This window comes from Mirounga angustirostris, unplaced genomic scaffold, assembly GCF_029215605.1.
Source record: "Mirounga angustirostris isolate CCGP_5_RB_7025 unplaced genomic scaffold, mMirAng1.0.hap1 SCAF_5, whole genome shotgun sequence".
NCBI classification, from domain to species: domain Eukaryota; kingdom Metazoa; phylum Chordata; class Mammalia; order Carnivora; family Phocidae; genus Mirounga; species Mirounga angustirostris.
In genome coordinates this window covers 116169797-116181980 of record NW_026991713.1, presented here as the reverse complement: position 1 = coordinate 116181980, position 12184 = coordinate 116169797, and the positions used below count along the sequence as shown (strand labels likewise).

At 37.4% G+C, this 12184-nt stretch overlaps 1 protein-coding gene across 1 annotated transcript in view; it reads left to right on the top strand.

The window, feature by feature from the left end:
• GPR158 (G protein-coupled receptor 158) overlaps nucleotides 1-12184 on the top strand; it is a 476311-nt gene that overhangs the window by 27379 nt on the left and 436748 nt on the right. Inside the window, 1 exon segment of the mRNA XM_045871331.2 lies at nucleotides 10161-10266. Coding sequence (XP_045727287.1) covers nucleotides 10161-10266 — 106 coding nt within the window.

Here is a 12184-nt window from a genome sequence, read left to right as displayed (position 1 = left end):
ATGGTATTCTGTTGAATATCCTTTAGTTTGGATTTGTCTGATGGTTTCTCAGGATTAGACTGAGGTTATGGACTTTGGGGAAGAATATAATAGAGAGGAACTGCCTTTCTCATTGTATCATATCACAGAGTACATGGTATCAGTATGTTTTACTGTAGGTGATGTTGACCTTGATCATGTGGTTAGTGTGGAGACCATGTGAAGACACATTGTTTGCCAGGTTTCTCTATGCTAAAATTACTATTTTTCTCTTTTTCTTAAGTGAATTACCAAATTAAGCCCACCAAGGGGAGGTGAAGTAATTTCCTCTTCATGGACAGAGTAGTGTCAAATAATTTTGGAAATACCTTAACATCAATATAGTAATGAATAAATAAATGGTTGGGGAGAGATGCTTTTAAGTTATTTAAATATCCTGTTTCTTTTAAAAGTTTTTCACTCTAATTCTAGGTCTTACCAGCAGGTCTTGTCTGCAAAAATTATTAATGTGGTATTCCAATGATGATTTTCTATTTCCCTAATTCTTTCTAAATTTATCAATTGGAATTCTTATGTAACAGAGTTGCCCCTTTTTCCTCATTTATTTAATCACTGATTTCAGCATGGACATATAGATACTGATTTTTGGGGTATCTGAATCCAATATTATCATTATTTATTTTCTTGCTTAAATTGCTCCAATTTTGGCAATTGGGAACTCTCTTAAGTTGGCTCACATGTCCTTTTTAACACACTCTTGTCCTTATTTTCTGAAGATGATGCTTTGTTTTCCCTGTCCAGCCTGTGATCACTCATTACTCTGAGGGACCCTTATTCATTACTAGAAAATGGTATTTAGAAACCAGGATATGGGTGCCAAAGAACTAATTTGTGGTTTTGTTTTTTTCCCTCCATCACTTTGTTGTTCCTCATTTCACTGACTTGTGTTCTATCACTTATTATGAATCTTTGTATTTTCTCTGGTGCTTCCTCACTTCCACCTTCTTGAATTAAATGTTAGATTTTAAAATATCTTGTTTCCTTATAAATGTATAGTATTTAAAGCAACAAAATTCCCTTCTAGTTTTATCTATGTTCCATAATTTCTTTATTTGTAATATTTTCACTGCCATTCAATTCTGAATATTCATTAATTTATTTTTCAACCTAAGGGTTATTTAGTAATTTGCTGTAATTTTCCAAACATATGAGAGGTATTTAAGGTATCCTTTTAAGAAACTTAATTTATAATTTAATGGATTATGATTAAAGGACACAGTGTATATGACATTGTTCCTTTGGAGTTTGAGGTTCCCTTTGAGATATAATCTCTGGTTTATTTTGGATAAATATTTGGTAAGTATTCTTGAATATTAAAACAGAGAAGTCAATTATCTGTCATGTGAAGAGTTCTATATATGCCAAACAGCTTAAGTCTACTGATTATAATGTTTAGATACTTGCTAACATTGCTTCTTTTTATTTGATCTATCAGTTTCTCAGAGAGGTATGTCAGAATTTCCAACTACAATTGTTGAACAATTTATTTCTCTCTTAAGTCATACAAATTGTTGATAAACATACACACATGTGTGCACACACTTAGGTGCATATATGTTCTTGATGGCTTTATCTTCTAAATCTACTCTTCCTTTTACCAATATAGGACATCTATATTGGTTAGATGTCCCAGTTACCTATTTCTGCATAACTGTACAACCTAGGGGCATCAAACAAATGTTTTGTTTTTTTCACAATTCTGTGGGTCACAAATTTGGGAAGTGTTTCTGATATATATAGTATCATTTGGGGTGGCTGGGGCTAGAAGATCCACTTCTAAGATGGCTTCTCACTCATGTACCTGGCAAGTGGGCTGGGATGTTTCAAGTACCTGGGGTGTGTATGGGAACTTCTTGGTAAACTCTCTTTCCACATTCACTCGACCTGGTATCTTGCATCTCCTCATAGCAAGATAATCTCAGGGTAGTTGGAATTCTTTTATGCAAAATACACTTACCCCCTCTCACACTCCTCACCCGCAAAGTCTCATTTCATTGTGGTATTGTCTTAAAGTCAGGATTTAGCCATTTGAATGAAGTCTAGATGAGCATGAGTGTTATGTGTATGGCTCCTCTAGTGTGTATACTAGGAGCATGAGTGTGTATACCTCTCAATCTGGAGACCTCTAAAGAAATATTATCTGTCCTTTTCCCCTGTTATCCCCCCTCAATATATGATTGTGGTAAAGGGATCGCACAACTAGAGTAACACTCCAGTTAAAAAAGCAGGGAAACAGGATACACATAGCAGCTAATAGATCATGGCAATTTCGAAATTCACTTCAATGTATATTACCAATTCCTTGATTATGATACAATCCTGCTCCCTGGGAATAATTCTCTGAAGGTCCTGGCTTTATCCTCTCAGCTCTTGATTCTGTCCTCTGAGCTATCCTTCCTTTTCTCTAAGAAATTGATTATGTTTCCAACTGAGTGGACTTCTTAGCTTGCTTCTTGCTCACAGAAGCGTGGGGAGGAGGAAGTGTCTTTTTCATTTTGTACTGTTTCCTTTTAATTTAAGATGACAGTGCTCCTACTTATGCTATTCATTGAAAAATGTTCTGGGTTTTCTATGAATCTTACTGGGTTTCATTCTATTGGACAGAAGCCAGATTTTTAAATCTCTTTAAGATAGGCAATTTTCTAAATTGAGCCCTGTGGCTACTGTGCAATAAAGCCTTAAGAATCTTAGAATCCCTACTGTTTAATGCAGAGGGTCTATGAGGCATACCCATAAGACCATTAGGAGTCCTTTAATCTAGCTAAGAGGTTCTAGAAACACTGCCTTATATCCTTCTGAGGTTTTAATAAAGGATTTTACAGACCCACTCTGAAGTAGTTCTTTCCCCTAAGCCCTTTCGTATTCAAGAATCTTTTCCTAGAAGAGACTAGAGATGTGCAATAGTTTTTGTTTTGTTTTGTTTTGTTTTTTTCCAACTTCTGGCTCCTTAATATTTTCTCTAAATTTTACTCGAAAACCAAACAGCTCCACAGTGGCATTATTCACAATAACCAAAAGGTGGAAACAACTCAGTGTCTATCAACAAAGGAATGTTAAACAAAATATGGTTTATAAATACATTATAACACTATTCCATTAAAAAGGAAGGAAATTCTGACACCTGCTACAACATGGATGAGCCTGGACTACATTAAACTGAGTGAAATAAGCCAGCCACAAAAAGACTCATAACTGTATGATTCTACTTGTATGAGGTACCTGGAGTAGTCAAATTCTTAGAGATATAAATTAGAATAATGGTTCCACTCCAGGGGCTAGGCAGAGTAGGAAATGAAAATGATTGTTTAAGGGGTAGAGAGCTGTAATTCTGCAAGATAAAGAGTTCTGGAGATTGGTTGTACAACAATATGAATGTACTTAACAGTACTGAACTGCGCACTTTTAAGATGTTAAGATGGTAAAGATGGTACATTTTATGTTATGTGTATTTTATCACAATTAAAAAATTTTAAAATCCAAAAACAAAACTAAGCAGGTCCTTCTTTAGTCCATGCTTTTCTTTGTATTCTGTCATAGCCAGGAAAGACCAGGTAGTACTTTCCCCATTTGGACTAGAAACTTCCTTCACTAGATCCACAAGTTCAATTGTTCACAAGTGACAGTGTTGCCAAACTTTCCATATATTATGTACCAAAGGTTCCTTTTTTCTCTGCCTCCAATACCATTTTCCTCATTGTCCTTTAAGACTCACCAACATATTCCTACTTTTATTAACCATCTCTTTGAGGCCTTTCCAGCTTCTGCCTCTGCCTGGTGCCCCATGTTTTAGGTTTTTGTTATGTCAGCACCCATTTCTAGGCACCAGATTCTGTTCTGGTTAGCTATTGTTAGGACTAGATGACTGGTGGCAGCTTATCTACCAGCACCTATTTTTATCAACTTTTTTGGGCAGAAGTTCTTCGCTTGTACCCCATCAATATTGATTATATGGACTGTTAATGTCAATTTTTTTTGTAGTGACAGAGCAGGAAATTATTATCCAAGGTAAAAGAGGAAGAAGCAAAAGCTGAATTTAAAAACTTTCCTTCAACCTATCCAGTTTTTCTTTCCATCTATTTACCCATAGTAGTCATTATAGTTTTCAGTTTGTTTGGGTATTCTCTCTCTTTTTTTTGAAGGAGAGAGTGTCATTGTACTTTAGCTACTTCTTGCTTCTCTCTAGCATCTGCAGTTTTCTGGAGGTTAATTTTGGAGGTGGACTGATTTAGGAGATAGGGGAAATTTTTTTTTTAATTTTTACTTATTTGTCAGAGAGAGAGCGAGAAAGAGCACAAGCAGGGGAAGCAGCAGGCAGAGGGAGAAGCAGGCTCCCCACTGAGCAAGGAGCCTGACGTGGGACTCGATCCCAGGACCCTGGGATCATGACCCGAGGCAAAGGCAGAAGCTTAACTGACTGAACCACCTAGGCATCTCCCTTTTTTTGTTTTTATTTAAATTCCAGTTAGTGGGTGCCTGGGTGGCTCAGTTGGTTAAACATCTGACTCATGTCATGATCTCAGGGTCATGAGATGGAGCCCCACGTTGGGCTCTGTGCTGAGCATGGAGCCTGCTTAAGAGTCTCTCTCTCGGGGCACCTGGGTGGCTCAGTTGGTTAAGTGACTGCCTTCAGCTCAGGTCATGATCTCAGGGTCCTGAGATCGAGCCCCGCATCTGGCTCCCTGCTCAGCGGGAAGCCTGCTTTTCCCTCTCCCACTCCCCCTGCTTGTGTTCCCCCTCTCACTGTCTCTCTCTCTGTCAGATAAATAAATAAAATCTTAAAAAAAAAAAAAAAGATTCTCTCTCTCCTTCTCCTTCTGCTTCTCCCCCACCCTGCTCATGCTGTATCTATCTTTCTCTAAAAAAATAAATTCCAGTTAACAGTGTAATATTAGTTTCAGGTGTACAATTTAGTGATTCAATACTTGTATACAACACCCAGTGCTCATCACAATTGCCCTCCTTAATCCTCATCACCTATTTAACCCATCTCCCCCCCTCCCTTCCCCTCTGCTAACCACCAGTTTGTTCTCTATAGTTAAAAGTCTGTTTCTTGGTTTTCCTCTCTTTTCTCCCCCATGTTCATTTATTTTGTTTTTTAAATTACACATGAGTGAAGTCATATGGTATTAGTCTTTCTATGACTGAATTATGTCACTAAGCACAATACTCTCTAGCTTCATTCACGTCATTGCAAATGGCAAGATTTCATTCTTATATATTTACCCAAATAATACAAAAATACTAATTCAAAGCGGTACATGCACCCTGATGTTATAGCAGCATTATCAACAATAGCCAAATTATGGAAAGAGCCCAAATGTCCACTGACTAATGAATGGATAAAGAAGATATGGTGTGTATACACACACACACACACACACACACAGGAGCTAGGAGAAATATTACAAAGACATGGGCTATGGAAATTTTAGTTTGGTGTGGAAAACAGATCATTAAAGTATGAAGAAGGTTAAGTACAGTGTAATATGGTGAGAATAGGGAAGAAGCTTCTAAATCAGAGTTTATGGAAGGCTTCAAAAAGTCAGGTAGGAGCTATGATTGTTAAAGCACAGTTTAGGCAAAGGGACTTCAGGTATAAAGGCATGTATAAAAAAATGGTTTTCTGAGATAGCATAAGTTTTTAAGACACCACATGCAATTGTGAATTGTTTGGAACAAAGAATGTATGCAGAAGAGTGTGGAGATGTTAGTAGTAGGAAGGGCCTGAATATAACATTATACCAAAGAGCTTGGATATTATTCTTTAGGACTGTGGGAAATACTGACTTTAAGCAGGGAATCATTAGGATCAGATAGACATATTTCAAAGATTACATAGAGAGCAGAGTGTGATGCTTAAGCTCCAGCGCCCTTTGCTTTTGTGGAAACCTTCTAAAGTCCTGGAATGAACACTAGCAATGAGTTTTGTGGTCAAGTGTTTTCTGTAAAATTTGAAAAAGGAGGATATTTTAACTGCAATGGTCTCTTTCTACTTTAACTTGCTTCTAATGCATTTTCCCTAGGCTGTGGGCATTTTGGAAACCAGCTAATGGGGAAGTTCAGGATTATTTAGTAATATGTGTGTGTGTATGTGTGTGTGTGTATATATATATATGTGTATATATATATATATATATATTTTATTTTTATTTTTTTTTAAGATTTATTTATTTGAGAGAGAGAGAGGGAGACTGACAGCAGGAGTGGGAGGGGCAAAGGGAGAAGGAGAGAGAATCTCAAGCAGACTCCCTGCTGAGCCCGGAGATTGAGGCAGGGCTGGATCCCAGGATCCTGAGATCATGACCTGCATGGAAACCAAGAGTGGAATGCTTAACATACTGCACCACCCAGGCACCCCTAGTAATATATATTAAAGTAGTTTGTAGTCACATCTATGTATAGCTAAGTTATTGCTGCTCATCCTGGTATAGAAATAGCTTCTGGTAATGATTTTACTACCCACACTTCAGTTAAAAGGCAAAGATATAGGGCCAAAGGTCATATTGTGATATGTATATTCATGATTTCGTGTCTGTTTCTTAAAGAAGGACACTAAACCATATAAACTTCAGGACCAGGGTCTTTACCTGGAGCAATACGAGATAAGACTAAATCAGTAAATTACTGTAAAATTCTTTTAGTCTTGTGAGAGATGAAGACCTGAACCAAGGCAGTGATAGTAGAATTAGAGGGCAAAGGTTAAGATGCAAGAAGCATCCAGGGAGTACAATCTAGGGAACTTGGCAATTGTTTTGATTGGGAGGTTGGTTTCACAACAGATCATGGACTTGGATAACTGGAAGGATGGAGGCCCAGTCGTGGACAAAAAACATTAGGGGAACTGCAAGTTTGGGTGGAGGATGAATCGTTTTGGGCTTCTTGCATTTCAGGTGTCAGACAGTAGACAAAAATGCACGTCTACAGCTCAGCTAAGCACCCAGATGTTGGGGGATATAACTTGCTATTATTTTCTTCTCTGGAGGCCAGGGCCCTCGCTTTCCAGTCCTCAGCCCAGGAAACCGCAGGCACTTACACACCCCCAGGGCTTCCCAGTGGCGCCTGCTCACCGGATGTACGGGTGTGTGAGCAGCACTTCCGCCCCCGGAGGCACGCGCTCAGGGGGTCTTCTGCGCAGGCGCCGCGAGGCTCATAGCCCGGCCCAAGCTCTGTGGGCTCGGGGTACCTCGTGAGTGGTGTCGCTTCTGTGTGGTTTTCAGCAGGATACCTTTCTCCACAGAGAGAGCGTTCTCTTCCTACTTCATCCCCCAAACCTCCCCTTACTCCTCCGGAAGTCAGCGGCACCTCCCCGAGGGCTTTGTAGGTCTCCAGGCACCGAGGCAGCGATGCTAATGAAGATGAGTCACCGCCGATTTCCCAGCTGGTAAACTCACGACTCATTACCTTTGGTGGTTTTGCCCAAAGCCCGGAAAAGCTTCGGGAGCTGAGCTTAAGGTCTGCAGTGACTTTGGGTCTTATATACGAACTTAGAATTAAGAGGGAAAAGTCTCAGTGATTAAGATACCTTTTTCTTAAGCTAGGTTCCCCAGGAAAGGGACCAGAGTAATTGCAGCCTCCTGGAATCCCAGAGTGGCTCATGTACCTGAGCAAGCCTGAAGATTTGCACTGTCTTGTGGCTAAACTCTTGCAGTGTAGCAGGATAGTTGAGGGAAACTTGACTTCATTATTACTAACAGATGTGGAACAAATAAAAATGTGTAGTTTTATTAGTTTATTACTTACAAATACATTCTAAATAAGCCATTCACGGCAGAATGGACAGCAGTAGTCCAGTGGGTAATTTTGTGTTATTGAGGATGACTGGTAACTTAGAGTGTGATATGAACCGGTTGTATACCTTGAGCCATTGGTTGAGTTAGAAATCCGCCCACTCTTAAAAAAAAAAAAAAGAAAAGAAAAATCTTAACCATTCCCCTCATCTGCTTGAAGTTTTTTTCCATTGCCCTTTTTACTTCGTAATATATAACAGAATTTACTTTCTTTATAGCCATCATTTATTATTTGTCCCACACCAGAGTTAAGCTCCATGAAGGTAGGAACTTTTTTTTCTGCTTACTGTTGTGTTTCAAAGGCCAAGAACAGTTTTGGCCCAAACTAAGCACTCAGCATACACTTATTGAATGAACGAAAAAAATGAGTATGTTATTTTTCATAGAGCATGAAGTAGAGCTTAGAGACGGTTTGCATGATTGGCATGACCTATGTGGAACATAGTTTTGTTCAAAGCCCTGCTAGTAAAGGCAGTCAAAAAATGAACAAATGCTTATGGAATATCTGATATTCCCCAAATGATAACTTTCCAAATTTCCCAGAATTTACCATCTTTTCTCCATTAAACATTCTGACATTTTTATATTTGGCCTATGCGGTTCACCTCCATTACATCTCTTATAGTGGTATGCTCATACTAGATAATAAATATTTGTTGAAAGAGCAAGGGAGTGAACTGGATTAAGGCATTAGGTACATGGGAATTCATTTATTTATCACATGAACAGACATTTTATAGAATAATGGCCCATAATAGTAGTAGTTTGCAAATTGAGGTCTATTTCTCTGAAGGATTTGTAAGTTTTCTATGTTAATTTTTAGGTTTTCATTTCAGTGGTCCTCTGAAAATTTAACTTACACATGTTCTGGGCTATCTGGATAACCAAATACTAACAGGAGGTTTTGGTGTCTCTGTTTTGTATCTCTTTTGAGCATATTAGCACTACTTAGTGTAGTATTTTGTGGCAGATTAATAAGAAAAAATCAGAGGCATCCTTTAAAAATGTAAAAGACTTACTCACCTTAACTGAAGCCGAAATGACAGTAAGCTATTCTGTCAGAAGATTTCACAATAGTTTAAAAGGAGAAGAGAGAGAAATGAGTCATAGCATGTAGTAAAATAGGCTTGCTAAAGTCTGTACCATATTCCTGTTGTGAGAGGTGATTTAGTTCGGCAAAGCATAATCATTGGTGTTTTTAAATTAATATTTTAAATTTAAATTTTGTTGACTTTATAGTTTTGTTTGCACTTACTTTATAATTTTGTGGGTGTTTTTTGTAGCTACAAGAACTATAATATGAAGAATTTGAACCTAACTTTATATTTGTACATATTTAATAAAACATAATGAAAATAGTTTAAATTAGGAACAGGAGACCTTAAAAATGTGTTTTTACTTTTAGTGGATTTTAATGAGGTGTTTATACTTAAGTTTGTGAAAAATGACATTACAAAGCTTTGAGCTTTAGGGCCCAGGACACAGAATATTTACTTTAATGAAGTACAGGTGTGACAGTTCACTGTAGGAAAAATGTTTCTGCTGCTAGTAGTGCTCATGGTGCTGAAAAATAGAAGAGAGGGATCTTAGGAAAATGTAGGAAGATTAGTTGGAGAAAATGGAGAAATTTGAGATAAAATCGGAGCTTTCTTTGCAGTTTTGCTTTTGGCTCTGAATTTGTGAGTTCTCTTTCTTAGTGATTTTTCTCAAATGGCTAAGTGAAATGCAGTGTTTTTGTTTTTAGATTTAAGAGAAGAAAAATGCTAATCAGCATTTCTGTGGATGGTGCAAATCTCTGGTGTGGAACACTGGGAGACCTAAAGCACTGTTTACAGTCATTGTGATAGAAGATCAGAGGAAAGAGATGCTGTTACCCCCCCCCAACCCCATCCCTGGTCCCACATAGGTAAATTGGAATAGAAAGAAAGGAGATGAGGGCTTTGCTTTGGTTTACTTTAATAGAAGGGGTACTGGGAGCAGGTGTTATTTTAGAGTTGACTTTGCTACCATGTCCAGAGCAATACTATCTTGGAGTTCAGGCAATCCACAAATATTTATTGAGCACCTCTATGTGCCAGGCATTATGTCGGGAGCTGAAGACAGTGAACAATACAGGGCCCATGCCTTTTGGGACTTAGGTAAAACTAATACTTGTTGATTCTGTTGTATCGTGTCCCTATCTTCACTTGGTACACTTTAGTTGAATATGAATGGGCAATGTGAACATTTTTAATGCACTCTTTATGATGATTTATCTGATTTCTGGGACGGAATACAGAATTAGAAATTGTAAAGCCTCAGATTAATTTGTTCTTATCTTTCTCTGTTTTTAAGGGGTGTTATGAAAGTTGACATAAATCTTCAGAAAGTGGACATTGACCAATGTTCAAGTGATGGCTGGTTTTCAGGAACTCACAGATGTCACCTTAACAATTCAGAGGTAAGAACGTGAAGATAAAATCCTCTGAAATCAGAAACTCAGAAATGTATAACTTTAGAATTCTATTATATTTATGTGGGTAAGTGAACAACACACATCTTACTGGGAAAGAAAAGTCTCATATGCAGTTCTGAATGTTGCCAAATGAACTGAAAGAGGGGTAGAAAATTTTGTGCACAATAACTGTTCATTTGGGTACTAAGAGAAAGCTGAAACTAAAAATATGTCTGAGGTTTGGTGTTAGTCAAAGGCTGACCCATTCTTCAAAATGGGCTAGAAATTAAAATAGCCATGACGTGAGAAACCCAGGAGGGGTCAACCAGATTATGCACATTTTTATGCAGTATGATGCTTGTGGAAACACTGATGCTGTACATTCAGACACACTGCCATCTGCTAGAAAAGCGATAAAGTATGGCAGGGAAATTTTGAAAACAAAGAGAAAACTATTCAGGGACCTGGGTAAGAAATATGTATATTTGTGTATGTTTTTCAATTTTCAGTTCCTATCTGTGCTCTATTTCATGGGACTCTTGTTGGTAAAAAACAGGCATAGAGATCATACTTCTGGAAATAAGACTGTTACTTGTCTTTTGTAGTTTCAAAGAGGAAATGTGATGACATCCTGATTTCATTTTCAGTAATCTCTCTCTCAGGTCCCAAAATGCTGTGAAACAACTTTACTATAAAACTCCTGATCTTAATTAAATATTTGGGCTATCCCAACTTTGAGTTCATGAATTTGTGAGGAAAGTCAGCTTAATTTATTTAAAATACAGGGAGATTGCCATAAATGTAGTAATTTAAATCTTCAATTTTAATTTTTGTTCTTGCGAAAGATGGTTTTATACAGTGCATTTTTTTCTATCTGATACAATGCTGTTTATTTTTTATTTATTTTTATTTAATTTAATTTCAGTAGAGTTAATATACAGTGTTATATTAATTTCAGGTGTACAACATAATGATTCAGTACATAGTGCTCCACCACAATATCCTTCAACCTTCCTACCCCCTAAAACCCTTAGAAACCCTCATAATTCCTCACATCCCTCTAAATCCATCATAATCCCTACTATATCTCCGTGACTCCTACTTCCTTAATACCCCCTATACATTCCCACATATCCCCATACCACCTCCCACATTTCTGTACAGCTCCACATAGCCAACCCTCCACACAGCCCTCACTTCCTTCACTCCCCCCACCCCCAAGTGGGGACTCAAATTATGTAAGTGAAATGTTTTGGTCTTGTCAATACATAGAAGTTAAGGTCCTCTTTTTGCTTCCTTTCACTCTTTGTTCTTTTGATTTTGAACTTTTCTGAGTTTCCACTTCCCTTTGGATGATTCTGGCATTTCTAAAGATACGAATTTCAATCACTGATCTAGCGAACATCTTTAGCTTGATTATTATCTCTATGCCAATAGCATATAACCATTTAGGTTTGTCTTTTAGCCAGGGTGGAATCTTTTTCTGCATGGGTGTTGTAGTGTGGATATTGATCTGTATGTGCTCATTTCTGTATAGCCTTGTTTCAGTAATGATCTTGGTGTGGGTTTTTTTTTTTTTTTTTTCCTTATAGCATATCTATTTGACTAGATGGTTATATTGCAAGAATCTCTTTCTCCTTCTGGAAGATTGATTTATTTTCATTGTACCAGGATTATTAATTTTCTGGGTGTTGTGTCTTTTTAAAACTTTCAAATAGACTTAGTTATTTCACGATAAAATATTATCCTCTGTTCTGGTTAAGAAGCATTACATTGAAATATGTAACATTTTGCATTGTATATCTGAGCATTATACTTATTAGATTCCTTTAGGAAAAACTGGGAAAACATATCCTACAAGACTACTGACAGTTCAATAAATCTCATTTGAAAATATTGTTAAAAGAGGCTCAATGATCAATAA